Genomic DNA, 27,420 nt, shown 5'->3' with positions numbered 1-27,420 from the left:
AATGGGGTTATTTTCATTGCAAGGACGAGAAGACTGACTCTAAACTTTGTATTCTGTTTTTATTTATAATATTTTGATTAGTCAATTGTGGGAAACGAATTATGGGAGGATCTGAACAAGTCAATCCCCCTCTCTAGCCAGCCTATTGTTTAACTCTTTCCATATTTTCATACAAATTATGTAGCTCAATTGGTTAATATCAGTTCTTCTAGACTCAGCGTGTTTGAATTCTATTCACACAAAAAAAAAACTCAAATAGTTAACCCTCTGTTTAGATGTGGGAAAATAACTCAGAATTTAGTTCAAAGTATGGAATTTAAGAGGATAAATTAACAATTCTCTTGTTTGGCAATTTAAGCACGCAATTTATTAAATGACGTGTGGAAATTGGGGCATCAAATTCCCGAGTTTAATTTCCACCAAAATAGGTGTCATTTTCCAATTTTCATAGTGTCATTTACAAAATTCTGTCATTTACACAATTCGACATACATAAATTTAAACATTGAAATCTTCAATTGCCAGAAATTGAAATGATGGAAATATAAATTCTATCATTTTAAAACTCTATGTAATTTTCAATTCCTTCATCCAAACGGAGGGTAAAGATCTTGTGTTCAAATCTTTCCTCCTTCATTATCGCTTATATCAAAAAATAATAAATAAACTGCGAAAGAAACAAAAGTGATAACATATATTTTCATGACCGCTACCAAACACCTCTCTCTCTCTCTTAAATTCTCACCGAAACCAGGCTGGTGATGTTGAGGTCTGCCAATACCAGACAAACCTCCTCACTCGGGCAGACAGAGTGTAGAAGGGGCGGTGCATTGCTCACCCTTCTGCACTCCACCATATCTCCATACATGAACAAAACCCACAACACTTCCTGGCCAACTTGCAATGTCAAGCTGCTGTTAGCTAACAAAATCCTTAAGCTGCCCGCGACAAATAAAAAATCAAAATATTGAAGCTCCACAAGAATTTTCAATTGTTTTTCAGAATGAACAATGATCTTTTAGATTTAAAAGAGAACCCAACAAATTCACAGTAATTGACATTTGACACGGAAGAACCTTTGTAATTTGCTTTCCCCCCCTATTTTTCTCATCTAATGAAAATAATTAAAGAAACGAATATTTCTAATTCGAAATTACAATTTAATTAATTAATTTATTAAGCTTCCAAGAAGCCGGTCATTCTGAGAATCGAATTCCGGACTTGACTCAAATCCCTTCCTTTAAGCGTCCGCCCGTTCCCCGTGCACACCGAGAACGCCATCTTCCCCGCAATACGACGCCGTACTATCACATGCGGCGGCACCATTTCTCCCTCGTCCCATTCCTCCTCCCTGTAATTATCGCCGTCGCTTTCGTCGTCGGCGCTGCCGAACCGGTCGAAAGCGTTGTTTGGGATTTTCACCGGCACCGACTTGCTATTATCATTACTAATATTATTCCCCATTGCCTTCTTCTTATTGGTAAAATTGGACTTGCTGTGGTGGTGAAGACGATGCCGGAAATCCAAGCAGCTTTCGAATTCGTGATTGTCGGAGAAGATGACCTCCGATTCTTGGAACTCGTAGTCGACCATAGCCAGAGCCATAGAGCTGAGGGTTTTGGAGAAATTTGATATCAAATTGAAAGTGAAATGAAAGTTGGGTTTTCCTGACAAGTTCGGCGATTTGATGGGATTTATTTGTATATTTATAGAGGGGGGGAGGGATGGAGGGAGGGAGGGAGGAAATGAAAATCGTAGCGAGTACACTTTGATCGTTATAGTGTTGTCAGATGGCGTCACTGTCTAAAGGCTTTGAGTGCGGCCCCCGCCACCCTCTTTCTTTATTTCAATAAATTATTAATTTAATTTAATTATCTCTTTTAATTTTGTTTTTTTTTATACAAGCAATATGAAAGGGGTGGACAATTAAACACAAACATTGGATGTAAGCACAATCAACTAACTTGAGCTACAAACTCCTTGCACGAGAAGAAAATTTAAACATAAATGCAAGAGTGCGTGCAAGAGCGCGGACTTACCACCCTAATAAGCTAGCTTGATTATGTATCAGCTTTTCTGGCTTCCTCCCTGTTTTCATTATCTCACGGCTCTTCTCTCCTCTTGGCTAACTACATATTTGACTTGGTGTGGTTTGGGTTGCGTTTTCTACTTTTCATTTTTGGGGTCAAAATCTGGGTAGCTTTCTACTTTTTGTTCCAAATACGGATGCAAGGACTTGAGTAACTGTGCACGCTTGGTCAATTGACATCCTTTTCGGTATGTCAAAATTAAAATTAAAAATTAAAAATATCTGTTTATATAAATGGAAATGAGACACAGAAATATGTGGAATATTTTGCTGGATTTGTAAAAATAATTTCTATTGGATAGAAATCAGAATGATGTCAATGCTTAGCAACACGGTGGAGAAAATTTGTGTTATGTTGTCATCCTCATTAATTTCGTATCTGATTATCCAAAAATATCTCAATATTTAATTCTAAGCTCAAATTTTCTTTTTTGGGAAATGGTTACAAAGCACAGGCTGTTTCAGAAGCATTGGAAAATAAACATGAGTCATAAATAATAAAAATTCATAGCTAGATACAGAAATATGATTTAGGAAAATAAATGTCACTTTTCTATTAAATTTTGAATTTATTGGAGCTCCGCAATTTTACCACGACCCAGCAGAAACAAAAATTGATGGTGAAACATAATTGCATCAAGATCAAATAAGCGTCCAGGTTCAAATTCCAGCCAAAAAAAGAAGAAGAGAAAATCCACAGGGAAAAGAAAAAGGAATTTAAGATCCACTGTGAAAGATAATTAACGAGAGCTCCGATAAACTAATATGATTGCTGATTAATTAGCTACGAAATGACATATGTATAATGACTCTAGTATTTGGTTTAGTAGTTTTCCTATGAATATAATTACTAGATTTTACTTTGTAATGTATTTCTGTGGGCAAAATCAAGAGGATTTAATTTGTAATGTATTTCTGTGGGAAAAAAGAAAAGAAAAAAGAGTTATAAACATAACAAGCCACTGGACAAGCCGAGCCGAGTTGCTTGTAGTAAGTAACCAACACGCGGTGGTGACTTGTTGAGAGAAATATTCATCAATGATTGGGAGGTGGTAAAGGCGTCGGTGTAAAGCTAAGGATCAGCCAGCTCGGCGCATCAGACGGCTCATCCCGCGCTTGAGAGTGGGGCCCATCTCCCGGTTCCCGAGAGCGTGAGTTGAGGTCCACCTAATTTATCCGTAATAAGAGAAGAATGATTTCAAATACGACAAGCCAGTGGAGGAGCGACACGTGGGAGATGACATCACCAGCCACACAGGCACAAGCTACACGAGGCGGAATCTCAATGATTTGTGCTTGGGGTGCCACGTTCCCGCCGTTGTTTTCGTGTAATAATTGGGTGAAGCAATCTTTTTTAGGACTTCTAAAGTGGTAAGTCTTGGTGTTGATGTTTTGGAACCAAACAAAACCCATTAACGATGACCAGAGAGATGGGAAGAAAAAACTATTGTTGTTAGCTTGTGAAAAGGGAGAAGGTGGACTTTTGAGGGCATATTCCCCTTGATATAGAGTAAGTTTTCATCATTTTAATCAAATATTGTTAGCCAACCTTGCACAAGTGAGGTAGGCTACTTGTCTACAACAGTGAATCCGCTATCTCATACGCAAGTTCGAGTCCCCTTGTGTTAAATTATCAAATTTGAGCAAAGTGCTTAAATCAAGATTTGCATTTCAGTATTTAAAATAGGAAATGGAGTTATGAACATACGATAAGAATGAATGAGACACATTTTAATCCAACTTCTGATAAAATAAATTCTATAACATATTAATCTAAAGTGCTTATAACCAAAACTATATAATGTGAGGTGATTTAACCAAAACAATATTATGAAAAAAACGAGAGCAATAAGCAAACAAACAAGCAATGCAAAAACCATAGGGATAGGGGAAATGTGGTCCACTAGAAAAAAAAAAAAACCCTTTACACCATTGAGAAAGCTTCGAATGCCTTAGTTAGATAAACGTACATAACTCTTTTTAGTGAAAACGACTAGTTAAGCATAAGGTTTGGTACTGGTCGATAGATATTTTTATATGTACGTTATTCAATCTCATCTCTAATAAATGAATGAATACGACTTCAATCTCATCTCTAATAATGCGATTCAAAATCTGTCATTTTTGTCAAACAAAAGTTTAAGAAGGATACACTAATGTAGTGGTTTGAAGCAGTCCTAACATCCGTTTAGAATGTTATCGCCTCTCAATGTGAAAGGTTTTTTCAAAAAAGTGTAAGAAAGAAATGTTAAGTGGCGTGAATTAATGTGAAATAAAAAATAAAAAATGTTGAGTGGCATTTGTTTTTATTCTTTCCTTAGAGTTATGGTAATATAGATGTACAAAGATATGACGAGGTATAACAATGGACATACATTATGTTTTGGTCTGGCTGATATTCTACGAAACCTTATATCATATAAGCTGCATGTGATTCACTCCAGTTATGTCCAACACACGTAATATAATGCGTTCACATCATAACATTGGATCGTTTTTAAAAAGCAAGCCATTAGTCCAAGAAAACTAGGAACTTTGAAGACATTTTCTCCAAGCGATTAAGGGCTCGTTTGGGAGTGATTATGGATAGGTCAATCCAAAATCACTCCCAAACGACCACTAAATTCCCACAAAACATGGAATTTATTTGTTGTTTTGTTTTTTGGGTTGAAAAATTTGTTTGGGTAAACATATAGGATGTTCAAGCCCAATCCGTCTGGCTTACTCTGGACAGCTGCTAAATGTCCATAATAATATATAGCCCACATAAATTATAAATCCAATCCACCGTTTGAGAACTTATTTTTTGGCACCAAAAAAAAAAAAACATTCGACAAGAAATTGGCACAAGAAAAGTTGCAAAAATCCACATACATATCTTCTCAATTTCAATACTAACATCAATGTTTTTTTTTCGGTCGAAACTAACATCAATGTTTATAAGGGAAACAAAATGAAACACAATAGGAACATATATAACAACTAAAAGATGTAACTAAGGCTCAATAATCAGTTCGAGTGTGACGTGGGAGCACGTGTGCCGGTCCAAGATAATTTAAACTATTAAACTCCTGGACGATTGGCTGCAGAGGAGGTTGTGGTTTGTTCGTGTGCCTTAGTTTTGAAATATATCTGCAATGTGAACATTTTAGAGTCTGGATCCCAATTTGAGAAAAACTTATTGGGAGTGGTTTTGTCAATCTCTGTGCTAGGAACCCTAAAAGCAATTGTGTCGTAGGGTTCGGCTGCAAAGAGAAGATACTGGTATCTTTTGTCCACAGATTGAACTCTCTGCTCATAAGATGACATAAAACGATGCCGTGGCTTCGCATTAAATTCAATCTCAGGATATTCAATCTGGAACAGAAGAGACCTCTGCTTTGATTCTTCATCAAACTGCTTCGTCACTCGGTAACCAGGCCTACCAATTTTGACAGACTTTCGGACGTTCCCTTTGCGCTTTTGAGGCTGCAGGGGCTGAGGAGCAGGAGGAGCTTCTTTGGCCTCACGAGCAGCTCGCTGTGCCAAGTTAGTCTGATGGCGCTTTCCTTGCGTGTGGGCCAAGTAATTGCCCTCGTTCTTGTGCAGTGTCAAGCAAAGCTTGCACTCGTAGCTTCCGAGGTGGTTGAGCATGAAGTAGGGGTCTTTGGCAAGGTCGACGGTCTCGAGGGCGAGTCTTCGGAGACGCTCTTTGCGGTCGATGGCTTCGTTTTGGGCTGAGGCGGCGCCACCGCTGCCCGGCTTTGAACCCCATTCTCTGTCCATCTTCTCACTTCTCAGTCACTGACTGTTCCTCTCGGTCTTGACGGGTTTACGATTTGAGAGAATTATATTGGACAAGTAGTTCTTGAATATTTTGATTGTATGATGTTATGTTAACTAGAATATATAGTGCCTTAAGCTTTTTCCTAAAAGAACTATTAAAACCTAATTCTTGTAAGATTATGAATGAATTATGGTTAAAATATAGTGCCTTAAGGTTTATGGTTTTTCCTACAAGAATTAGGAAAGAAAAAAAAAAGCATTTCCTAGTTCTTGTAGGATTATGATGAATTATCGTTAAAATACATAAGGTTTTTCCTACCAGAATTAGGAAAGCTTATTTTCCTAATTCTTGCAGGATTACCAGGTCTATATATATATATATAATATATATATATAATAGTGTCACACAATCTTTTGCTTCACTCTACGACTTGTGATTAAACTCAGTTGGTCCTTGTTTTTTCTGCAAGCACAAAAAATCTTTGGTTTTCGTTTTGTTGTTGTGTGCTTTGTATTTCTTAGGGTTTCAATTATGTGTTGGAGAAGACAACAAGGTGAAGGTGGTGACTACAGTGGTTACTATTCTCAACCGTGGAAGAATCATTGGAGTTCATTACAGAAGAAGAGAAAGCGACAAGATCACAGCGTGAGCGTGCCTGACTGGGAAAAGCAATTCTGTATGAGGGCTGGCTCAGTTCCATGGGGAAAACTCGTAGAAACAAAGAAGTCCATGCTGTCTCTCCACAAAAACATTGTTCAATGGAACGATTCTGCTGGCGAGGAGGGATTAAAAGATGCGAAAAGCCGGTTCTGGGCGGAGATCAACGGCCTTCCTTGCAACATATCTTTGCCGGATCCTGACGCTTATATTGATGAGGTAGATTGGAACTCGTCCAACATTGATCCTGAGGTGATTTTGGACTTGGAAAGGAGCAGGGAACCTAAACCCTACTACTATGATCATGGTCAAACCCTAGATCCTAAGGATGTTGTCATTATTGGCCTTCATCAGACGGTCTCAAATGAGACGGTTGCGTGCACATGGGGTGACTCCGAAGAGGATCTCAAAAATAAAGAAAATGTTCATGAAAATCCTTGGGAGCCTGCTTCTGGTCATCAGAGCAAAGCTGCAGCAATGGGTGAAGGATGGGGCAGCAACACTTGTTACAAGTGGGAGAATAATTGCTCACGTGATGAATGGAAGTATGGTTCAAGGAAGACTAGTTATTTGTGGAAGAGGTGATCATGGAGTTTCTTGGGGAAATTTCAAGTCGGATGTAAATGATGGCAGTTGGCGCCAGAACTCAAGATATAAGATGTCGAGATTTCACGGTGGTGATGGTTATCAGAAAGCTGGAGGGCGGTGGAGGAAGGAGGAACAAAGTTCACGTTGGTGACGAAATTACCTGACTTGATGAAGAGACTTGGAAATGCAGCAAGTTTTAAGGTTCCAATAGAGAAACCAGTTTTGTAATGTCAGCAAATTACTCACAAAGGATTAGTTACAAAGATTGATCATTTACAATACAATACAATATAATTTGGTTTTACTCTTTGTTGTGATTTGTTTTTCTGATAAAATAAAAAGAAAAGAAAAGAAAATCTGCTTAGGCAGACTAACAGCCTCAGTGCGGTATATCTAAGTCCAGGCCCAAACTCATATTAGCCCACACAAATGACAAATCCAATCCACATGGAAGTTCCACCTCTCTCTCTCTCTCTCTCTCTCTCTCTCTGTGTCCTTGCCTCTGTAACTTATGACCTCCACAGCTTCTGAAGCTTAAAACCCAGATTTTTCAAATCCCCAAGGTATGTGCACTCTTCTATTTGCTATCAATTGAACCGAATTTTATGTTTATGCACCAAATATTCAGCTTCATCTTCAAGTTTGGTGAGTTCTTGATGCTCTCTAAGCTTCTTTCTGAATATACCCATTTCGCACCCAGCGCCGTCGCCATCTCCATCTCAGATTCATTTGGTTGGGTGGGTTTCGTCTTGCCGCACCTGTATCCGTATGGGTGCAACAATTTAATGGGGTTACTGAGAATTTGTTTCACAGTGGGAAACTGTATTGTGACAAAGGAGAGGAGACTGATGTGAACTGCTCAAAATATTGAAAATTAAAGAAGAGAAGACGAATGTTTGTGAGTTCCGGAAATTCTACTTGTTTTCAGTTCCCCTTACCAGGAATTGATCAGGTGAACAACTGAGCAACCTTATTCATAATTTGTCACATTTCTTTCCAACTCTACCTTATTCTACTTGGGTATTTAATTTCACTTCTTGGCTGACTCATTAGATGAAGACAACTGAAGCAGCTTTGCCATTGGGGTTTGGCTTTTCTAATTGTAGAACTTCTCTCTTGTGGAAGGTAACTCAATTTGTTGACCTCATTGTTAAGGAAGGCAAGAACAAAATTGTCATGCATTTACTTTCCCGCTTGATTTCTAAAACTTGGAAGTTTTCATTTAACAGTCTTCATCTCCTTATCTTTCTTTTTCTCCTAGAGAAATTCTCTACATCAAACGGTGTCTATAAATGCATTCAACGTCAAGTGCTCCTTCAAGCAAAGTAGACAACCTCTAACCAGTCCAAAAGCAATTGAGAAGTAAGTTTTCTGTCTTTCTTTATAATTAACTATAATATGTGCTTTTCAATGTAAAAATTCAAATGCTTCAAGACACTGCTTTTTCGTTCAAATGCTTGGCTGCACTTTGTTTTAGTATGAACTGACATCTATAGCTATTTACGAAATGTCGTTTATGTAGTCATTGGCCTTTAGGTTGTCATAATGCTTCAAAAGGATGTACTTTGCATGAAATGTAGGAAAACAATCAAGAAGGTGGGAAGGAAAGAGCACCACTTATGGCAGAAAAGAGACTCGGCTGGGTCTGGGCAAAAGGCACTCAATCTCGTCAGAATTGTTAGTCTTCTTTCCCTTTTCTTAAGTTTCTGAATCTTGCCTTTTCTCTTTCAAGCTTTATAACCTTATAAAACACGTTTATTGTTTGTATGGGGATGTATACCATGTTTTTTCTCAAAGTTCCAGATTTTAGATAAAATGTTTGAGATCCTGTTGCTGTGCTGTTTTTTCTTCATTAACATTGAAATGACAGGTCTCCGGTCTACCTAATGAGAAAGAGACAGTTTATGGAGCATTAGATAAATGGACAGCTTGGGAGACTGAGTTTCCATTGATTGCAGCGGTTAAGGCCTTGAGAATCCTAAGGAAGAGGAGTCAATGGGTGCGTGTAATTCAGGTATGGCTTCTTTAGACTGTACTTCGGATTGTGTAGAATTGGTACTGCTTTACTTCAGGTGCAACCTGCTCTTAATGACCCCTGTTATCTAATAAATGTTTTCTAGAGAATTCATGTAACTGTCAAACAAGTGGAAAATTCACTTTTTCTAGTGTCCTTGCATGTAGTATACAAATTAGCTTGGTTCAATTTGAGACTTAATGTGCATAATTCCTTTATGGTATCATTGCGTGTGGAATATAACTTATCCATGTTCAATCGGAGAACTAAACGTGACAAATCCACTTAACATGAAAACACAGAGGACGCCTTGAGGTGGCTTCGGATTAGCCTCTCTAAGCCTTCTTAGGATCTTTTTTCTTTAACCAGCCTTATTAGTTGCTGGGTCTTCTCATTTTTAACTGTTCTAATGGTTTTAGGGATATAATTTTTTGTATATAGATTAACTTGTTTGATTAGCAAAAGTTTAAGTAAGGCCCCATAATAAGGCAAATGGATGGATGCATTTAGATGGCTAATCCTTAGTGCTGGTTAGGTGGCAAAGTGGATGTTGAGCAAAGGCCAAGGAGCAACAATGGGAACATATGACACCCTTCTGCTGGCATTTGATATGGATCAGAGGGTAGATGAGGCTGAATCACTGTGGAACATGATTCTGCACACGCATACACGCTCTATCTCAAAGCGGCTGTTTTCTAGGATGATATCTTTGTATGATCATCATGACAAGCAAAATAAGATAATAGAGGTAATGCAATACCACCCCACTAGCATTTCCACCTTTTTGTGTTTTTGTTTTTTTCATGGTAAGGTATATTGTACAGTATTCTGGAAAAATGTCATAAGTTGAAGATGAATAGGAAATATCATCTTAATACTAAGATTTAAATCGCTTCCTGAGAAATTCAGGTATTTGCAGACATGGAGGAGCTGTGTGTAAAACCAGATGAAGATACTGTCAGGAGGGTGGCACGTGCTTTTAAGGAAATAGGCCAAGAAGAGAACAAAACACTTGTTTTAAGAAGATACCAGTGTAAATGGAAGTACATTCACTTTAAGGGTGAAAGGGTTAAAGTGAGAACTAATGCATGGGACGAAGATGACAACTTAAGCAACTGAAATGGACTTGCTGGCATTGACTTGAGGATGCACAATCTCATCGTGATATCTGTTTTTCATTTTTCATTTTCTCCATTTTTTTACCCATAGATGAAGATATGTACAAATATAGGGTAAGATTCATTGCTACATGCTAAAGATAAAATTCCGTTGTAAGATCGACGATTCTGTATGCATCCATTTGAAGTAATGATAACTTTATGAGATGAGCATATCTGGATCTTTAGGTAAATTACTCAAATTGTCCTCAAATTTGTATCCGATTTACATTTTGGTCAATAAACTAAATTATTCATTCAAATGGTCCACTAACTCTTTATTAATCGGCGCTTTGGTCCTATCGTTACATTTTCTGTTAAATTTAGTTATGCGAGCAGCGCATGCTACATTTGTGTAGGTAAATAAGACTTTTGACCTATGTATCACCCCTTTATCACCACTGTATCACTTATGTATCACTATTTTATCACCTATGTATCACAACTTTATCACCTATGTATCACCACTTTATCACAATTTTATCACCACTTTATCACTTATTTGGGAAACATAGGACGGTTATGGACGGTTTTACCCTTACATTTGACGGCAACATTAACATAATGTAACGGTAGGATCAATGGAGCGATTAATATAGAGTTAATGGACCATTTGAACGAATAATTTAATTGAGGTACCAAAATGTAAATTGGGTATAAGTTTGAGGACCATTTGAGTAATTTCCCCCTGAATCTTTTTATGTAAGTAGATAATTTTCTTTAGATGCAGCCATTGTTGCATATTTAAATTACGGTTTTGATACAGGGTGTTGTTAACATAAACTCTTGTTATCAGAGTTCTTCATCCTTTAGAGTTTTCTTATTATTCAGTTAGTTATACCTAAAAAAAGGGTGAAATAGGATTGAGACTCCATGGAGAAAATATTCCGTAAAAGCCCCTTGCTCCCGCAACCCCTATCTCTATTTTTGTGTTCCTATGACATGAATCAAAATCTAAAAGAGATGAAAGTGGCCACAGGAAGATTTGTTAAGCTAAAGACACTGCAATGGGACTCCTTACAGTATGGAGTCCATCAGTCCATGTGTACCACCCAAAGACATACTCATCCTTGTCATGCTCGCTAAGCATCTCTTTTCTTGCTTTTACTGTTATTGTGAAGCTCTTCTTCTGGCCAACATGATCAAAGAACAGCATGCTCGGGGAGGCCTTAACCGAGATTCCCAGAGGCGGTTTGGAAGTAAAGAAGTAAATGCCTTTGCCCGCTCCAACATTTGTGACTGTCCTCTTAATGGTGATGGCGCTATTGAGTTTGGAGATTGCAATGGAAGGGTAGTTCAGGTTGGTTGCTGTGGGTGGTGATCTTGGACACTTGAATTTCGGGTCGACGTCCTTGAATCCTCCTATGCTGCACATGTACAGAAGGTAGTCTCTGTATGAAGCATCGTACACAAGGCCAGGGTCTGCTGCCTTGGTGGGACGAAAGTGGCCAGAGCCATATGCAAAGGGAGTAGCAGCATTGCCTGATTCATCATTCAATGGCATATCCAAGTTGTTTCTTATCTCAGCTGCAAGGCAAACGATAAAAGTTGGAGATCTTGGGTCATGACAATGCGATGCAAACAATTGTGATCAAACACAAACCGGTTTCTTTGATCAAGTGTCCTGTCATGCCTCCAAAATGTTCTAGTATTTAATTTTACCTGTGGTCATGAGAGCAGATCTTATGGCAGCACTGCTCCAACTAGGGTGGATTGCTTTGAGAAGTGCTGCTGCAGCTGCTACATGAGGGCAAGACATTGAAGTTCCAGAGTAGATATTATACTGAGCAACTCGGTGATCGATACCATTCAACTTGGAAGGTGGATCAGCCTCACTCCATGCTGCCAATATATTCAGTCCCGGAGCTGTGATATCCGGCTGCTCGGGTGAAGGAAGAGAGTATAAGTTTAAAAACCATTAGAACAAGGCTATAATCACTGCAAAAAAAAGTCACAAAATTTACCTTCAGAATGTTAGGGTCAATGACGTTGGGGCCTCTGCTACTGAAGGAAGCCATGAATGGAGCTGGCTTTGTATGCAAGACTGTCCTTGCTGGTATAATAGTTGCAATTGGATGCTTGGTAGACTTGATGTATTGTAGAATTCTGTTAGCATCTTTATGAAGCACTGAAGTGGCAGGAAGAACATGAGCATCACATGCAATTTCAATCCCATTTGCTGCACTGTTGCCTAAGATAAAACCAACACCCCCTGCCCTTTTCACTTCCATGCCTTTTCCAACTCTCATCCCACTACCTCTCATGCACAACACTATCTTCCCCTTAACCTTCTCAGGTGAGAGAGAGCCTGGAAGGCATTGTCTGCAGCCACATTGGGTTTTACAAGTCATTAATTAGCTAATCAAAACAATAAAGTGACTACTAATCATCTCTCAAGAAACACATAAATTAATTAATTAAATTATAAATCATAGAGTAAACTTTACCCTGCCATATCTTTGGGCACACCAGTGTTGATGACATCTGCAGCATACACTAAAGGGTACATGTTATTCTCTTCCAGCTTGCTTGGGGTCACTGTTTCTCCCTGAATGTTGATTCAAAACATTTTCAGAACTACCATTTTTGTTTTGCTTAAAATTTTAGGAGCAAAACCAAACCAAATTATCTTTAAAAAATATGTGCTCTTTTAATTACCTTAAGTCTGATTCCATTTCCAAGCACAACAGGTGAGACAAATGCCCGGTCGAGGCTACTAGCACCAACTGTGATGACCCATGGAGCTGGATTTGACAATGTAGCTGGGGCAGGGCCAGAGTTCCCAGCACTACATGCCACCACAATGTTCTTCTTAGTAGCATGCAATGCTCCAAGAGAAATGCCATCACTTGTGTAATTGACAGGTGACTTGTGCCAATTGATATGCTCAGTACATCAACACCATCGCCTATGGCATCATCAATGGCTGCAAACATGTCTTCTTCAAAGCATGTGTTGCCATCAGCCTTGGACTGGCCTGGTATTGCCCAGCACACTTTGTATATGGCAAGGTGTGCCAATGGGGCACCGCCAGAGGCAGTGCCACGGGCAAAACCCCCCATGGCCGAGGCGTTGGGAACGAGCCGTCCTGCTACGGTGGAGCTTGTGTGTGTGCCATGGCCATCCATGTCACGTGGTGATTGGTAGTCCTCTGAGGCATTTAGAGGGCCGTAGTTGTGCTCGAATCCTTTGAGGTAGTAGCGAGCTCCTATGAGCTTCCTGCAAAACAAGTCATCAAGGGTAAACTATGTGTCATATACTTGTGATTTTAAGCACAATGTTTGATTATTTCAGCTAGTTCCACAATGAAATTCCCAGTTAAAATTGTTAGAAATAATTATACTAATGGGTCTTTCTTATAAGTAACAAGTGTAACACATTATTGGCTACAAACTATGACTGTCTAACGATAAGTCAAAAAAATAGAAATGCGGGTTAGGCCAATATGTTCGTTCCCTAGAGTTTAATTTGGTCACTATAGTTTATAATTTGTAAATTGTTTCAATTCAAGGACATCTGTACACGAAATTACTAATAATTGAGGGATCTTCTCGAATTAAAACAATTTGGAAACTACATGAATTAAATATGATGCAATTGAAAATATAAAGATGAGAGTGAAACTTATGAAAACTACAATGTGTAATCAAGTAGCATTACTCATATAAAGTTGAGATAACAGAAGTGAGCAAACACCACTGAACTGCCCAATTGAAGTGGTTTCTTTCTCTGAGAAGAAAAATAGTTTGAGAACTGTGCATAAATAATTGGAAACTGGCATGGGGTCCATATTGGTTTTAGGGTCACTTTCCAATCCCCTCTATAGGCTAGGCAAATGCCTGGAAGTCCATGGTCACAGGGCACCAGCCAAAAGTTCACAAGATGTGAAACAAAAGCATCCAAAATAGAATTAAACAAGTTATTTGTTTGATTGAAACAAACAAGCAAGGGATCATGGATGCAGGCCCAGAAATACTTTTAAAATTTCAGTTTTCAATAATCCCAGATAACTATTTGTCAATTATGCAAGTCAAGTGGCCAGAAATATTTATTAATTATGCAGGGCCAGAAATACTTTAAAAAATTTATTTTCAATTATCCCAGACAAGTATCTATCAATTATGCAAGTCACTGGAAAATGCTTCTTTCATGCAGTGGAAGGAAGGGTACAAGATGAACATGCATGCCAGCCAGGCCAACAGAAAATCTACTGATATCCTGATTTCTTTGGACATAAACTAATTTTATAATTTGTTATATAAAGAAGGATATATTTTTTAATCTAATCAGTGGTTAAAACTCTAATTCCTTTGGTATCAGCAAAGGTTCTCATTTCATTTACATTCCCAAAACTTACACTTCTGCAGAACCCATTTCTGTCAAAATATCCAGGAAATAAAAAAATCATGAACAACCCTCCCTCATTCAAAGTCAAAAGATTTGAGTTATTTTTTATGGCATTTTTCATTTTGTGTAAATTTTCCAAGTCAAAAGATTGGAACTTGGAAGGCATGCAATACTCTGGGTTCCTTCTTGACCCATCTCATGTTCTCTAGTGTGGTGGGGTCTAGGTCTAGATCTAGCTAGGCTTCTAGGGTAAAAATCTTACCACACTAGAATCACCAAGTCAGAAAATTAAGTGGTAGCTGGAGAAATATTTCCTCAAGACAAGAGAGAGAAAAAACATAGAAGACCACATGGACCCCCATGAAATTAAAATAGTTTGAAGTTAAATATGTGTTTCAAAGCGCAAAGTTAGCCATATGTTATGGAATTAAAATCACCTCACATGTAAATCTAATTGCCTAAATGGCTGACACAATTAGCTATACAGAAAAATGGCTACATATCAAAGAAAGTAGATGGAAGGAAATTAACAATTAAATTTAACAAACCCACCTGTTACAGTGAGATGAATTGAAACCAGGTCCAGATTGGCAGATTCCCTTCCATGATTTTGGAATGGGTCCCATTCCTTCATCACTAAAGCTCTTTGATTCTGGCCAGACACCTGATCATAATATCAATCACATCATCATCACATGCACCCAATGGTACCCTCTTTTCACTGGGAAACGCTTGTGTAGAATAGGGATAACACTGTTTTGTTATTCGCGGCCAATCACAGTGTGCCACGTGTAATAACTTTTTCACCTGGCATGCCGGGATAGCAAAACAGTATTATCACTCTATCACACAAGTTTGTGTGCTTCCCAGACACACAAATACAAAGGAACTCACATGTGAAAATAGTCATTGGACAACAGAAGTCAAATATGAAATTGTTTGATTATATTGATGTTTTTTTTTTAGTTTCTTTACCACTGTCAAGAACCCCAACTATGATGTCCTTGCCAAATCTGGCTTTGGATAAGAAGTCTCCTCCCATCTTGTTGCTTGTCCAATGCCTCTCTTCCTCTTCCATTATGCCTACAAACTTCCATGACCTTGTGGTGTGCATAGAGTACTTTTTTGGGTGGCTAGCCCACACAGAAACAACTTCTTCCAACTCTGCACTTACCATTAATTTCTGCAGTATTAGAAACAGAGAGAGAAGAAGGGTTTTTCTTTTTAATTAAGCAAATCCTGAATGGGATTTTGATTCGTTTGGTTTACCAGATAACTGGGAAGCTTCATCTTGAGTGAGCACTGCTGCAAAGCCATTGATGCTGTGCTTGTAGCTGTAAAGCAGAGAAGCTCTGGCTTCTTCCGCTGTTTCTTTCACAGAGAGCAAATATGAGTGATGTGTGTCCTCAATTTCATGCAGAGCTTTTTCTCCACTGTGCTCACCAAAGTACACTATGTAGACCTGTCATAACCAAACTCCACCACTATAAGAATTGCAAAGGAAAAAGATGAATATAAAATGGAGCAAAAACAGAATTCCATAGCCAAAAGAAGAATGACCTGTTTTTGTTCTGCACATGAGGCTAAGAGAGGAAGGAGAAGGAGAGAGAAGATGAAAAATGTCTTCATTGGTACTGTTGAAGATTGTAGTGCACACAATCCTGGACTGATCATAAGTGCTTATATATAAGTTAAAAGAATCTAAAACCAAATTCTTATCTCTATATCGAAAGGTCCCTCATTTTTAGAGTAGGGACCTATATGAAATTTTGTATACATATGGAATTATATTATAGATAAATGTTTCCTACTAACACTCATCTGCAGTGTTTACTTTATACTGGACTCTTCTTTCTTTACAGGATTAGTTGACTATATTAGTATGTAACGTAGAGCCCCTCATTAGTCATTATCAAGAATAAACAAAAAACAAAAGAAGTTTGACTCCTACCAAAACTGCTAATTACATCTTACAAGTGTTTAAACGAATCTATCCATCCAAACTTCCAAACTAATCCAATCCAATCGAATCTAATTGTATCGATTTCAATGACTTCGAGCAAGATGGAGGTCCTATAAATTCATACACCAATATGGTTGGATAGATTTGCAGGTTTCTCCGTGAAAATTCGTTGGGTTGTGCCCTTTTTTTAAGGTCTGGTTGTTGTGTGTGTCATATGTGTGGCACAAAAGTATGTGATTTTGTATTTGGTTCTCTGCAACAACAAAAAATTATGTTTCAAACTTACTTCTCTTAATTCAAGGTCGGATTAAAATTTCCTACAGAGAATAATATTCGAAACATTAGATGAAGACAAAGACAAAAGGGTAAAACCTTTTCAATCAAAGAACTTGTTCTTTTTGCAACATGAACATATTAACTGTTCACTATGTCATCATTGAGCTTAATCTGGTTTAAAGTATAGCAATCATAATCGATAGGAAAAAGAATTTTCTTCGTGGGTCCAAATAATTTTTCAGTCACAAAAATAATACAAGCAAATTTTAAAGTAAAATATATTTGTGTAGAGGGTGCTTAGGCCTTGGAGAGGGGGAGCTCCACTTGGTGTATATAAGTCTCAAGAAAAATATATATTTGTGGGCTCAAAAGGAACCCAAAATCATGCACAGCCGATGGATTTGCCTGGATCATTGTACCCAATTGGCCCATGCTTACAACGAGCAGCATTGTCAATTACAAACAAATAATTCTCCCATGCCCTCCTATCTGAGAATTGGCAATCCCTTGCATCTCACGTTTCTTCTTGCCACCACTCACCTTGTTATAACTTTTTTTTCCAAAGTTTGAAAATCATAGAATTTTCCAACTTCATATATATATATGGACGGTTTGGATCATTGAAATACAATGTCAGGTGCATCCTACAAGATGTTTATGCCGAATGACTTCTAAGATTTCACTTCTCTTTGAAATCTGCTCGTATGGATGACCTATATTATATGCGAGCATGAGAAAGACATGGTACGTCCATTTCAAGAGTGTCAAATGGTGGGCTGCTCCACTATGGGATTGTGGTCCTTGATTATATCAGCTCTTGATCACTGCTTTGCTTTGCTACTTGGTTGAAACGTGAGACCTTCTCTATGTTTATAGCTAATTACCCATAAGCTATAGGGGTTCATGGTATATGGGAAAGCTGCCAAATTAAAGTTGGACTTAATATTTGGGGAAAAAAAGACTTGGCTTCAAAAGCCAGAGAAAATAAGATAAGAAAAACAGAGCCTGATCTATAGGCTATGCCAGCCTGCTAAAGTATGATAGCTAATCAAACAAGAAGCATAGTTGCAAAATTTGGATTAATGTGACAGGAACCATATCAATTTATTATTTCTTCTTTTCAGCTTTGTTCAAATTTAATGAATAATCTGAATATTTATATGTGCAATATCTTGTTTTCTTCTAGGTACAGAAGCAATGTTTTGTGGATCTCAAAACCCGTCTAGCTAGTCGAGTTGGAAATTGTAGGGGAAGAAATTGGTGTGTATTGTGAAAAAAATCTTGCAACTAATGTCACAGCAAAACCATGCTATCTGGATCTCAATGCTTGGTTCTGCACCTTTTGGCTTGAGCAGCATTGGAATTAGGCTGTCATATGATGAACTCCGTTATGAACCCTCAGCCAGCGCTTTCAAGAGAGTGACAACGTCATCCGATGATCCAAGGAGATATCGTGCACTCGATCTCTTTCGTCCAACAGCACAAGAGAAGTAATTGTCACCCTTGAGGTCAAGCACTGAAGAACCTTCATGCAGAGACATTTTATCACGCATTAGTGTTGGCCTCCAAGCATTCCCAATTCCATGAACCGTAGCTCTCTTTTCCAAAGTTGACAAGGACCGTTGTTTCTTAAGGCGAGCTGCTCTGGAACCACTTTTAGTTGTGGAAATCCTTGGCACATATGTCATGGCAGGATTGGCTGGCGTAGGTCTAGGAACAGTTGGTGGTGCCTCTGAAGGAAGCTCTGGTTCAAAAAATGTGTAGACATCTTCGTCCTAAAGCAACGAATCCAAGTGGGTGACAAACTCTTCAACTATTAAAAATTTTATGACAAAAATGATGATTAGGTCAATAAGTCAAGAAGAACCGGACCTTTGGTAGGAAGTGCCCAATACAAAGGACATAATCAATTGGTGCTTTCATGCCTTTGTTATGGACTATTTCTCCTAAAATACGATCAATCGCTGCACCCTGAAAATACATGGAAGCAACACATAGGATCAACAAACAGGACCACCAGGTTGATCTAAAATATGGAAATAGGACTCCCATCTAATTAAAATGCATGTACCTTTGTAACACCAACTGCTCGGACCTCCACGGATCGACCACCTTGGACGACATCAACAGATGCATTTGAGATTGGGCCTGTCCACAGATGCTGCAGCAGATCTCTTGCTTGGAGCCTTCCAAACTCAATGTCTAATATTATAGAAATGGTGGCAATAAGTTTATAATGGAGGAAACAAAAATGTAGCAGTATCACAGATTTAACCAAAATAAAAAAACAATAATAAAAAGAAAGACAACGACTCTGCTACCTGCATACTTGTAGTTCCATACAAGTGAAGTTTCACGAAGCTCAAAATGAGACCGCGGCGTTCTCTCAGTAAAATACTCAAAAACATGCTGAAATCCAGAACAAATGTTAGAAATTTCAATTTACAAATGAAATTCATTCCGAAGGCAATGAAGACTGTTATATAATTGCTATATGAACCTTTACGCTGTCGACCCAATCCATATTTAAATTTTCTGGCATTGTTGTCATCCATTCTCCCATTGTAAGACGTAGGAACATCCCGTTTTCTGCTGCCAGCCACATGTTGTAGTCACCGAAGTTCTGCAAAGCAAGCTGTTAGTCCAAAAGTATAACAAGCAAGGGGCCGGAAACAAAGAATTGCTGAAGAAGGTAACGGTACATCATCCAAGACGCTTCTGTCACTTCCGCTGAGGACAACAATTGTTGTCTTTGAGTCATCACAAAGCTTTTTCAAGGGTTCCTTGAGATCTGGATGCAATTTAAGTTCCATTTCTCTAATTTGACCACCCCTTCTCCCGAGGGTGTCCTTTGGTTCAGTCAAAGTGGCATTGAATCCCTGCAATGGAAACACAGTGACGATGAAGATGAAGAAGATAATCTAAATTTGGGCCTAGAGACCCCTTCCGCAATCCAAATCATTAATTGCTACAACCATTTTAAATTGGAGTAGATTTGTAAAAACTTGCTTGTTTTCACATATAAGCAAAAGGGGGGCAAGCACAAGCTTGTAGGGTAATTTTGAGTTAGTAAAATTGACAGATGTTTTAACTCATTGAAAATAATGTTATTCTGACATTGTTTCAACTACTTGTACTTGTGCAAGTAAAAATCAAGTAGCTCCAATAAAGAGTTGCCCACAAAAGAGTCTTGAATATACATTTATGTCATGACATGTCCTACTTAATTTCCACGTTCTAAATAACAAATTCAACTTCCAGTAATGAAAAAGAAGAAAAAAAGCATTGAGAGCATACCAGTATAAGTAATCGATTGCTGGATTGCAAATAACGATCAACTGCTACTTGGATTGGAAGTAAAGGAGGAACTTGTCTCGTCCTTAGTTGAGCTTCGACAATTGTGTCATTGAGTTCGCTACATAAATGACAAATTCACCATTAAGCATGAACTTGAAGAAACGGGGAAAGAAATAGAGTGGAAAAGCTATGTAATTGCAGAATAACTATTTTTTAATTAAACATCTATTGCCCTTTAATCACTTTTCTTATCTAGTGTTTTCACAATTAGCTCTAAAAGGAAAATACAAGAACATAAGTTATAGTATAACAATCTATATATATATTACAGCACCATGATTTGATCAACACCTTACAAAGGTTGCAGCCCACTCCTGAGACGTGTGAGTTGTTACATGCATGAAGTTATGATGGTGACGCTTTTCTCTTTCATCAGCTGGCATATTTAAAGCATAACCTATGGAAGCAGCTACTTCTGTGACATTCCACGGGTTCACTAATATAGCCCCTGCACCAAGTGACTGTGCTGCACCTGCAAACTAGAAATGAACAGAACGATCAGAACAGAAATTGCACTTAAACAACTATGACTGTAATGGTTAGTGACTACAACTTGATAAATCTTGTATCCATACAATTAGAAGATTTTATTGTGATGGGTCAAAAGAGAAGCTAAGACACCACTAAAGTTCTTCTTCCTGCTTCCAAACAGCAAACGTCAAAGTAAGGTAATACTTCTACAAACCCCTGAAACAGGATTTAATCCTTTTATCCACCATCATATTGCTTACCGACATTTAAGGTCACATTTGCCTAGTTTCTGGAAACCTTGAAACGATCTAGCTTTTACTGGAAGAAGCCATATGGATCTCTCTCTCTCTCTCTCTCAAGTGTTTTTTTTTTTTTTTTTTTTTTTCTGGGTTTCATCTGGAACAATATAATAAAAACTGAATGACGGGATTTTAAGTTACCTCACTTAGGATGAGAACTCCTTTCTTGGAAGCTTGGCAAGCAACAAACTCATAGCTCACAAGATTCATTCCATCCCTTAAAGATGTAACAAGGGCTACATCTGAAAATAGTAGTCAAAGAAATAAAGGAATATTACCAGTGCAAAGTCGAAGTACATAAACCATGTTAAAGCATGACAACCTAAAGTTTGGATAAAGCAAAACATAAAATCATATTTTTCCTAAATAGAGACGGCAGGGAAAGGTGTTTCCCCTTCTACAGAAATGGAGACGGCCAGTTGTTAATACACACCATCCATGCCCTGGGCGCCTGGTCCTACATAGGCCACCCACATTTAGATAGATAGTGCGCCCTGTAATCAACCCTCTCCATTTCAAAGTCGGATCCAGAAGAACATGCATGCAGTGCATCCATTTTGGAGGAATTGCTACACTTCAACTATCAGTAACTGAACACTGATAGATTCCAATTAACAGTTTAGATGTACAATGTTATCTTGACAATCAAATGATTTCTTCCATTATCAATATCAGCATACAGTGCATTTTTATTTTTGTTGGCTAGAAATTGAAGAAGTATTATTTCATTTAACACTTTAAATGCCTCGGCCACCTCATATTGGGGTAAACAAAGATTATCCAGTGGTTTGTCAAAAGAGGCAAGACTTCAGAAAATTTATTAATCATTAAAGACAACAATGATTAATGCAGTGAGTGTTACGGCACAAAAATGAGTACCAGTAACAGCGTATAGTGCACATAATGCGTGAAAGTCAAGAGATCGATCCTGTAAATAAAGAAGAAGATGCTTTAGAAGTCTTCACATACGATACGAGTTAAGAACGCAAGTTGAAAGAGGAAATTTATGAGAAAATGAGCCAAAGTCTCAATCATTAACATGATGGTAGTCTAATTTTAGCTTCACATCTCCCACACAGCTTCATGAATTTCTGGAACTGACAAGCCAACTTAGACAATTCATAATTCAATCCCACACAGCCAATCAACAAAATCTCTTGTTCCATTCTATATCTACTATTGTGAAAGATACTTTACAGATATAAAATTGGAAGTAAACAAGATAAATACAAACCAGATGATGTATTGGAACAGCAGTAAGAGTTCCAAACCTCCCATTAATGCGTCCAACAATCTCATGAACCTGGCTTGTTAGCTTTTGATCTGTGACAAACACATAGCATAAACGCATATCAGATTCTTCAAGGTGATATTGAATTTGAATTTTCATCGTAGGACTATCAACGGAAGGACAAGTTATAAGGAAAAAAGGAGATCAAACCGAAAATTGATGAGTAGAAATGCAACAATTTGTATATAAGTTCCATCCACTTGATATTCACACAAGTTAGTGCATTTAAGTTGTAGAAAGCTTATTGAAAGATATACTCTGAATTCTTAATGTACATATTTTTGTCTGACCGTCCTACATACTCCTGTAATAACTAAAGACTTTTAAGATAATACATATACAGCAGGCCAAATGGGCAAACAAACCTAGAAAATAATGAAAGAACTGTTAATACACATGCATCGTAAAATTCATGCTCTAAGTTGCAGAAGGTTGTACCACAGTAACAGATTAATCTGAATACTATTTATTTTACAGACAGTAATTAGAAATTCAGTACTTCTGCACTAATCTAGAAATTATAATAATAAAGAACAATATTACATGGTAATATGATCCATTAACTGTCCAACTTCCCTATGAAGCAAGTAGTACAATTGAATAGAATAAATATGGAACACCATAAATGAATAAATACCAACTTAAGGCTTCAAATATATTGAGAAGGAACCTACACTCAGGAACGTCTGTTCTTGTCGGTACAGCAATTTGCAGCAAGACCACTTTATCACGCCAGTTCAAATTTTCCTCTAGAAATTTTTCAAATGCCAAAATCTTTTGAGGAATCCCCTTAATCATATCAAGACGATCAACGCCCAACATTACCTGTCAGTAGTTGACTGGAACAATTTAAGTATTTGAAAATGAAATGCACATGGGCAATGCAAGCTCGTAAAGGAAGGCCATGGACTCAGAATTGAAACCATTGGCACAGAACAAACTCATTTGGTCATGTGTAGAACCATGAACAGAGGACACACTCATTAAGCACAAGGCACAAGAACTAGGGTGAACAATGGGTGTGTTTCATAAGTATGCCTTACATGATAAGTTTAATGTAGAAGTTAAGATATAATGGCATAGGATGCAGTTCAATTAAAATCAGCAAAATAACGAAATCGTGGTTTTAAATTTTAAGGGAAAATGTAGTAGTTCTTACCTTTCTGCCAGCAAATCTTTCTTTCAGTTCTTTCATGTGCTCCTGGACTTGAGGGAGTTCTAGAGCTCGAATGAAGCGATCTGAGTCTATCCCAATTGGAAACTATAGTTTCAAGGGGGTAAAAAAGGGGTGTCATAAGGATGATTGATGGAGAGTTCATATTGATAAAATTTTATATGCTGATAAAACATCAGATTAACCAGGCTAACAGATAACCATCTGGAAAATGAAAAAGTGAAAGCTTATACATACCGCAGCCACGCGAGTGAGCTTTCCTTGATCCTCTACTCCTTCAGGTGTCCCCTCTAAACCAAGAATACGAGTGCAAGCACTAACGAAATGCCTTGCATAATCATAGGTATGGAAACTGGAAGTTGAAAAATCCGCCCATCAAAACTGGCTTGGTCTTCAGACATAACATAATATTATACCATACAGAACACATTTCACAACAGAATACTGACAGAATTTTATTGTGTAATGACAGCGTAATCTGTTCATAAGCAGGCAAAAACTAGGCTGCTTAAAATTTATTCACTATGCAAATTAAGGGCTATTGAATTTTCAGTATTAAAGTAGATAAAATTGGGGTGCCTGACAATAGGAAAACACTTCAATTAACTGTGAAATCTTAGGAAGGGTATGTGCAATGTAATCGTAAGTTACAGCTTGGATCAAGCTCTTTGAGAAACTTAACACGAGGCCTTGGATGTCACCATTGCAACAATTCTATTATTTCCAATTTCAAAACTGGAGGAAATCTGAAGAACTATAGGTATAAAACCTCAAGTATCACATAAGTAACTAATTAATTGTATGAGATATTATGCAGAAGAAGTAATAATAAAATGTGACAAACATTTTGAAATACTTTTGTGGAAAATACATGTCTTACCCAACCAAATCAGCAGCAAGAACAGATCGCAACAATTCTGATCGAGATGGCAGTGTCCTATGTATTTCTGAGGAAGGAAAAGGTGTGTGGAGAAACCAACCAACTTTCATTTTGTTGTTATGTTCTTTTAGGCATTTAGGAAGAAACATGAGGTGGTAATCGTGGCACCAAACAACATCTCCATCCAGGTAGTGTTTGTGTACAACATCAGCAAACATTTGGTTTGCCTTCTTATATGCATCAAACTGAGATTGGAAACTTCGGGTGGTTGCAAGGCGGTCTTCTTGTGGAAGTCCAAGATAATGGAAAAGTGGCCACAAGATGTTGTTACAATAACCATTGTAATATTGATGAACAATTTCTTCGTCAAGAAACACTGGGATGCACCTCTGCAATAAATAAATTAAAGTTTTTCTTCCTTGATGCATAATCAAACAGCTTGTATGTCTGTGTGTGTGTGTGTGTGTGTGTGCAACATGCCAGTGTGTCCGTGTTATGAGGTATGTGGGAAGGGGGCAGAGGTGACATTATAGATGGCCAGCTTACTAGCTTGAATTCTATGAAAATTTCAAGAGGAGATCAAGAGTTTTGAACCTTTTCAGCTAAAGCTTTAGTCAGTGCTTTTTGTCCAACACCATCAGGTACATTTACACCAGCCCAACCAATCCATCTTGCATCAAACTCCTTCACGCCTTCAAGAAAACAACAAAGCTTAATATAACGTTTGATTTATGCCATTATGGAATTTAACACATGCATTAAACAAATGAAGGAAAGAAAAATGGTGCAAACACTATTATCTGTAAACCTAAAGTAAGCTCTTTAAGGTACTAAAAAGAACGCAAATAAAATAAAAAGGACAGCATGCACTGAAAACAAGAAGGATAAGACCAGATGATTATTATCATTTACCTAAAAGTGCACTGACTAGCCCTCCTACACTCATCTCAAGCTGCCATGAGTCCTCACCCTTCCTAACTGCAGAGACAGGTAACCTGTTAGCCACCACCAATAAACGTTGCTTAGGAGTCCGTCCCTCTTTCCATTCACATCCATCGGCAAAAGCTTTTGCCGCAGCAACCCCTTCAGGAAAATCTTCCTCACTAGATAGACCAAAATTTTCACCCTCAGTCAAAAAATTATCATTCCCTAAGAGTTCTGCCTGTCTGTTTCCATCTTCAATTGGATGCAAAAAGCGGTTTGATCTCCTTAGCTCTCTTTCCCTGAGAAGCCTTTCCAATCTACTTCTGGGTGTGGAAGGATTGCAGTTATAATTGTTTCCTGGCATATGCTTGTCCTGCAGAGAAGGCTGCAAGCAATTTGCAAATTGTTATAGGTGATTCCTACCATATTCATCTACTCATTCATGTTGTATATCAGCTCTCATACGACAAACGTTTCTAGCTGATCATTTATTCATACTCAAATCACTTCAACACAGATACAACTAAAACTGAAAGCACTCAAATTGATGCAACATATTTGTTAAGTGTGTAAGTCTCACAAACAACATGCATATATGCAAGCACAAGCAATCATCTTTCTTCTGTAGTACCTATTTTCGAGCACATTTTCTATATTCAACCACTCATTTCAAATACTGCAATGGATGAAAGTGCTTGCCATAGTTATGTTCTATTGTCTCCCTAACTTAAAATAATCTTCAATATAGTTTTGTGCACAACAATTATGAACCAAGTAATAACAATTTAGCAGCAGGAGGATACTGCAGTAATTCAGATACTGTAAAGGAATTGACACTTCAGTGAATATCAGTGGACAGTGAAATCAAAATGGTAAAAGGAAATAAAATAAGATGAGTTAAACTATAGACATTATCCAGAGTCCAAGAAATTGCAGAGATAAAAGACTCTTGATCCCAGCTAAAGTGATAACACGAATATGATTGTTATGTTTCTGCACAGTAAATAAACTCAAGTAACAAACAAAAACAAAAATGCCCACAATAAAATATCACTTAAAAAAGAAAGAAAGAAAGAAAAAAATCGCATGATCAAATTAAGGGCGCATGTCACGACAAAAATAAAATTCCGTCAAAATTACACAATGGTGCATATAATAAAAAAACACAAGCCAAGAATCCTGGGATAAAAAAACAACGCAACAATTCCAGGAAAGACAAAAACTTTACGAAATAAAATAGAAAATGGAAGAAACCCAATAGAGGAGTCTGACCGGAGAGTTATGCAGAATGCAGATCTCAGTTGGATTCAGATAGTGTGAATCTCTCTCGCATTCAAGACGAAAATGTTAGAGTGACCCTTACCCTGCTTTTTTTGGTTGTTGTTGTTGAGAAGCGTTTTTGAAAAAAGCAGAGGAGAGAGGCCAAGTGGATATAAACGTGGGAGCAAGTTGGGCAACCGATATTTTGGGGGGTGGCTGTGGTCACACCAAAAGATGCAGAAAAATCTCAAAAATCAATCCGATTGTGATGAAGATTATCCATATATAGCTCTAGTCACCGAAACGAAAAGGAAAAGAGGCAGAGCAGAGACATAGATTGTTTTTGTTTTGTTTTGTCTTTGGTTTGGCCATGCAGTGCACTGCAGATGAACCATGTTATATATATGTGCAGCTTAGGAGTTAGGACTTAGCAGTGAACTATGTTTCTATGTGAATATAGCTTTATTTTTTTTTTGGGTACATTTCATCTCTTGATTTAATGCAGAAATTAAGGTAATAGTTTAAAGTATATGAAGGAAGATGTTATCGTACTCTAAAATAGTCATCATCCACTCCTTTTTTTCAAAATTTCTTTGAAATAAAATAATAACATAAGAGCGTAAATTAAATGTGATTTTTTAAATACAAAGGATAATATTCCAAGAAAATATTAGAACCTCTAAAATCTTTTGGTCTGGTTTCACTGTTCACGGAATGCAGGTAGCAAATCTCACAAGTTCCACGTGTGAATAGTCAATACATCTAATATCTTAGGTCATTATCATAAACTTTTCAATTAGCGGTAGTAGTAGTACACATAAGTGCGTACTTGGGGTGCAAAAAAAAAAACTTAGCCATAAGCGTTTGGCCTGTAATGATTTTAGATATTCTTTTTGTTCTTATTATA

The 27,420-nt window shown here is 37.7% G+C and overlaps 6 protein-coding genes across 8 annotated transcripts; 2 read left to right on the top strand and 4 right to left on the bottom strand.

Moving 5' to 3' along the window:
* Positions 1-967: 967 nt before the first annotated feature.
* On the bottom strand, positions 968-1,719 carry LOC103325047 (protein S40-3-like). Its single transcript, XM_008227175.2, has one exon. It carries the CDS (start codon positions 1,603-1,605, stop codon positions 1,177-1,179), a length of 429 nt encoding a protein of 142 aa, XP_008225397.2. The 5' UTR covers positions 1,606-1,719; the 3' UTR covers positions 968-1,176.
* Positions 1,720-5,012: 3,293 nt separating this feature from the next.
* On the bottom strand, positions 5,013-6,066 carry LOC103325070 (uncharacterized). Its single transcript, XM_008227203.3, has one exon. The coding sequence runs from the start codon at positions 5,852-5,854 to the stop codon at positions 5,153-5,155; it is 702 nt and encodes a 233-aa protein (XP_008225425.2). The 5' UTR covers positions 5,855-6,066; the 3' UTR covers positions 5,013-5,152.
* Positions 6,067-6,316: 250 nt separating this feature from the next.
* Positions 6,317-7,232, top strand: LOC103325071 (uncharacterized). Its single transcript, XM_008227204.2, has one exon. It carries the CDS (start codon positions 6,387-6,389, stop codon positions 7,095-7,097), a length of 711 nt encoding a protein of 236 aa, XP_008225426.2. The 5' UTR covers positions 6,317-6,386; the 3' UTR covers positions 7,098-7,232.
* A 295-nt stretch (positions 7,233-7,527) lies between these two features.
* On the top strand, positions 7,528-10,445 carry LOC103325048 (Pentatricopeptide repeat (PPR) superfamily protein). The gene is made up of 8 exons (XM_008227178.3): positions 7,528-7,663; positions 7,914-8,052; positions 8,154-8,225; positions 8,362-8,462; positions 8,681-8,777; positions 8,971-9,114; positions 9,650-9,862; positions 10,024-10,445. Exons 2-8 carry the CDS (start codon positions 7,993-7,995, stop codon positions 10,231-10,233), a joined length of 897 nt encoding a protein of 298 aa, XP_008225400.2. The 5' UTR covers positions 7,528-7,663; positions 7,914-7,992; the 3' UTR covers positions 10,234-10,445.
* Positions 10,446-11,116: 671 nt separating this feature from the next.
* Positions 11,117-16,286, bottom strand: LOC103325049 (subtilase family protein). Its single transcript, XM_008227180.3, is given in 10 exon segments — positions 11,117-11,798; positions 11,934-12,150; positions 12,236-12,593; positions 12,719-12,819; positions 12,930-13,144; positions 13,147-13,490; positions 15,171-15,282; positions 15,594-15,782; positions 15,888-16,080; positions 16,179-16,286. Coding segments are annotated over 10 exon segments (2,337 nt in total). The 5' UTR covers positions 16,248-16,286; the 3' UTR covers positions 11,117-11,259.
* Positions 16,287-17,942: 1,656 nt separating this feature from the next.
* On the bottom strand, positions 17,943-26,746 carry LOC103325072 (alpha,alpha-trehalose-phosphate synthase [UDP-forming] 1-like). Of its 3 annotated transcripts, none has more exons than XM_016792914.2 (18): positions 26,617-26,746; positions 25,242-25,638; positions 24,924-25,021; positions 24,330-24,718; positions 23,687-23,801; positions 23,435-23,536; positions 22,950-23,100; positions 22,219-22,307; positions 21,864-21,912; positions 21,126-21,226; positions 20,506-20,693; positions 20,155-20,272; positions 19,560-19,736; positions 19,358-19,480; positions 19,179-19,266; positions 18,929-19,059; positions 18,730-18,828; positions 17,943-18,632 (listed from the first exon to the last, which is right to left on the bottom strand). In XM_016792914.2, exons 2-18 carry the CDS (start codon positions 25,615-25,617, stop codon positions 18,246-18,248), a joined length of 2,781 nt encoding a protein of 926 aa, XP_016648400.2. In that variant the 5' UTR covers positions 25,618-25,638; positions 26,617-26,746; the 3' UTR covers positions 17,943-18,245. The 3 variants fall into 3 exon arrangements, with proteins under 3 accessions (XP_016648400.2, XP_016648399.2, XP_088905092.1); XM_016792913.2 differs by having other exon boundaries at positions 26,526-26,665; XM_089048966.1 differs by lacking the exon at positions 21,126-21,226 and having other exon boundaries at positions 20,506-20,686; positions 26,526-26,665.
* Positions 26,747-27,420: the final 674 nt, after the last annotated feature.

The sequence above is a fragment of the Prunus mume genome, linkage group LG3 (assembly GCF_029339155.1).
Source record: "Prunus mume cultivar Tortuosa linkage group LG3, ASM2933915v1, whole genome shotgun sequence".
Taxonomy (NCBI): domain Eukaryota; kingdom Viridiplantae; phylum Streptophyta; class Magnoliopsida; order Rosales; family Rosaceae; genus Prunus; species Prunus mume.
This window is presented reverse-complemented; position numbering and strand designations above follow the sequence as displayed.

Excerpts from the sequence above, each read along its gene's own strand:
- LOC103325070 (XM_008227203.3), bottom strand. The coding sequence starts at position 5,854 with ATGGACAGAGAATGGGGTTCAAAGCCGGGCAGCGGTGGCGCCGCCTCA.
- LOC103325072 (XM_016792914.2), bottom strand. The coding sequence starts at position 25,617 with ATGCCAGGAAACAATTATAACTGCAATCCTTCCACACCCAGAAGTAGA. Across the intron at positions 21,227-21,863 it reads TGCACTATACGCTGTTACTG|ATGTAGCCCTTGTTACATCT; the intron begins GTACTCATTTTT and ends TACTATTTTCAG. Across the intron at positions 19,267-19,357 it reads ATTGGGTCGACAGCGTAAAG|CATGTTTTTGAGTATTTTAC; the intron begins GTTCATATAGCA and ends TCTGGATTTCAG.
- LOC103325048 (XM_008227178.3), top strand. The coding sequence starts at position 7,993 with ATGTTTGTGAGTTCCGGAAATTCTACTTGTTTTCAGTTCCCCTTACCA. Across the intron at positions 8,226-8,361 it reads GAACTTCTCTCTTGTGGAAG|AGAAATTCTCTACATCAAAC; the intron begins GTAACTCAATTT and ends TTTTTCTCCTAG. Across the intron at positions 8,463-8,680 it reads AGTCCAAAAGCAATTGAGAA|GAAAACAATCAAGAAGGTGG; the intron begins GTAAGTTTTCTG and ends CATGAAATGTAG.
- LOC103325071 (XM_008227204.2), top strand. The coding sequence starts at position 6,387 with ATGTGTTGGAGAAGACAACAAGGTGAAGGTGGTGACTACAGTGGTTAC.
- LOC103325047 (XM_008227175.2), bottom strand. The coding sequence starts at position 1,605 with ATGGCTCTGGCTATGGTCGACTACGAGTTCCAAGAATCGGAGGTCATC.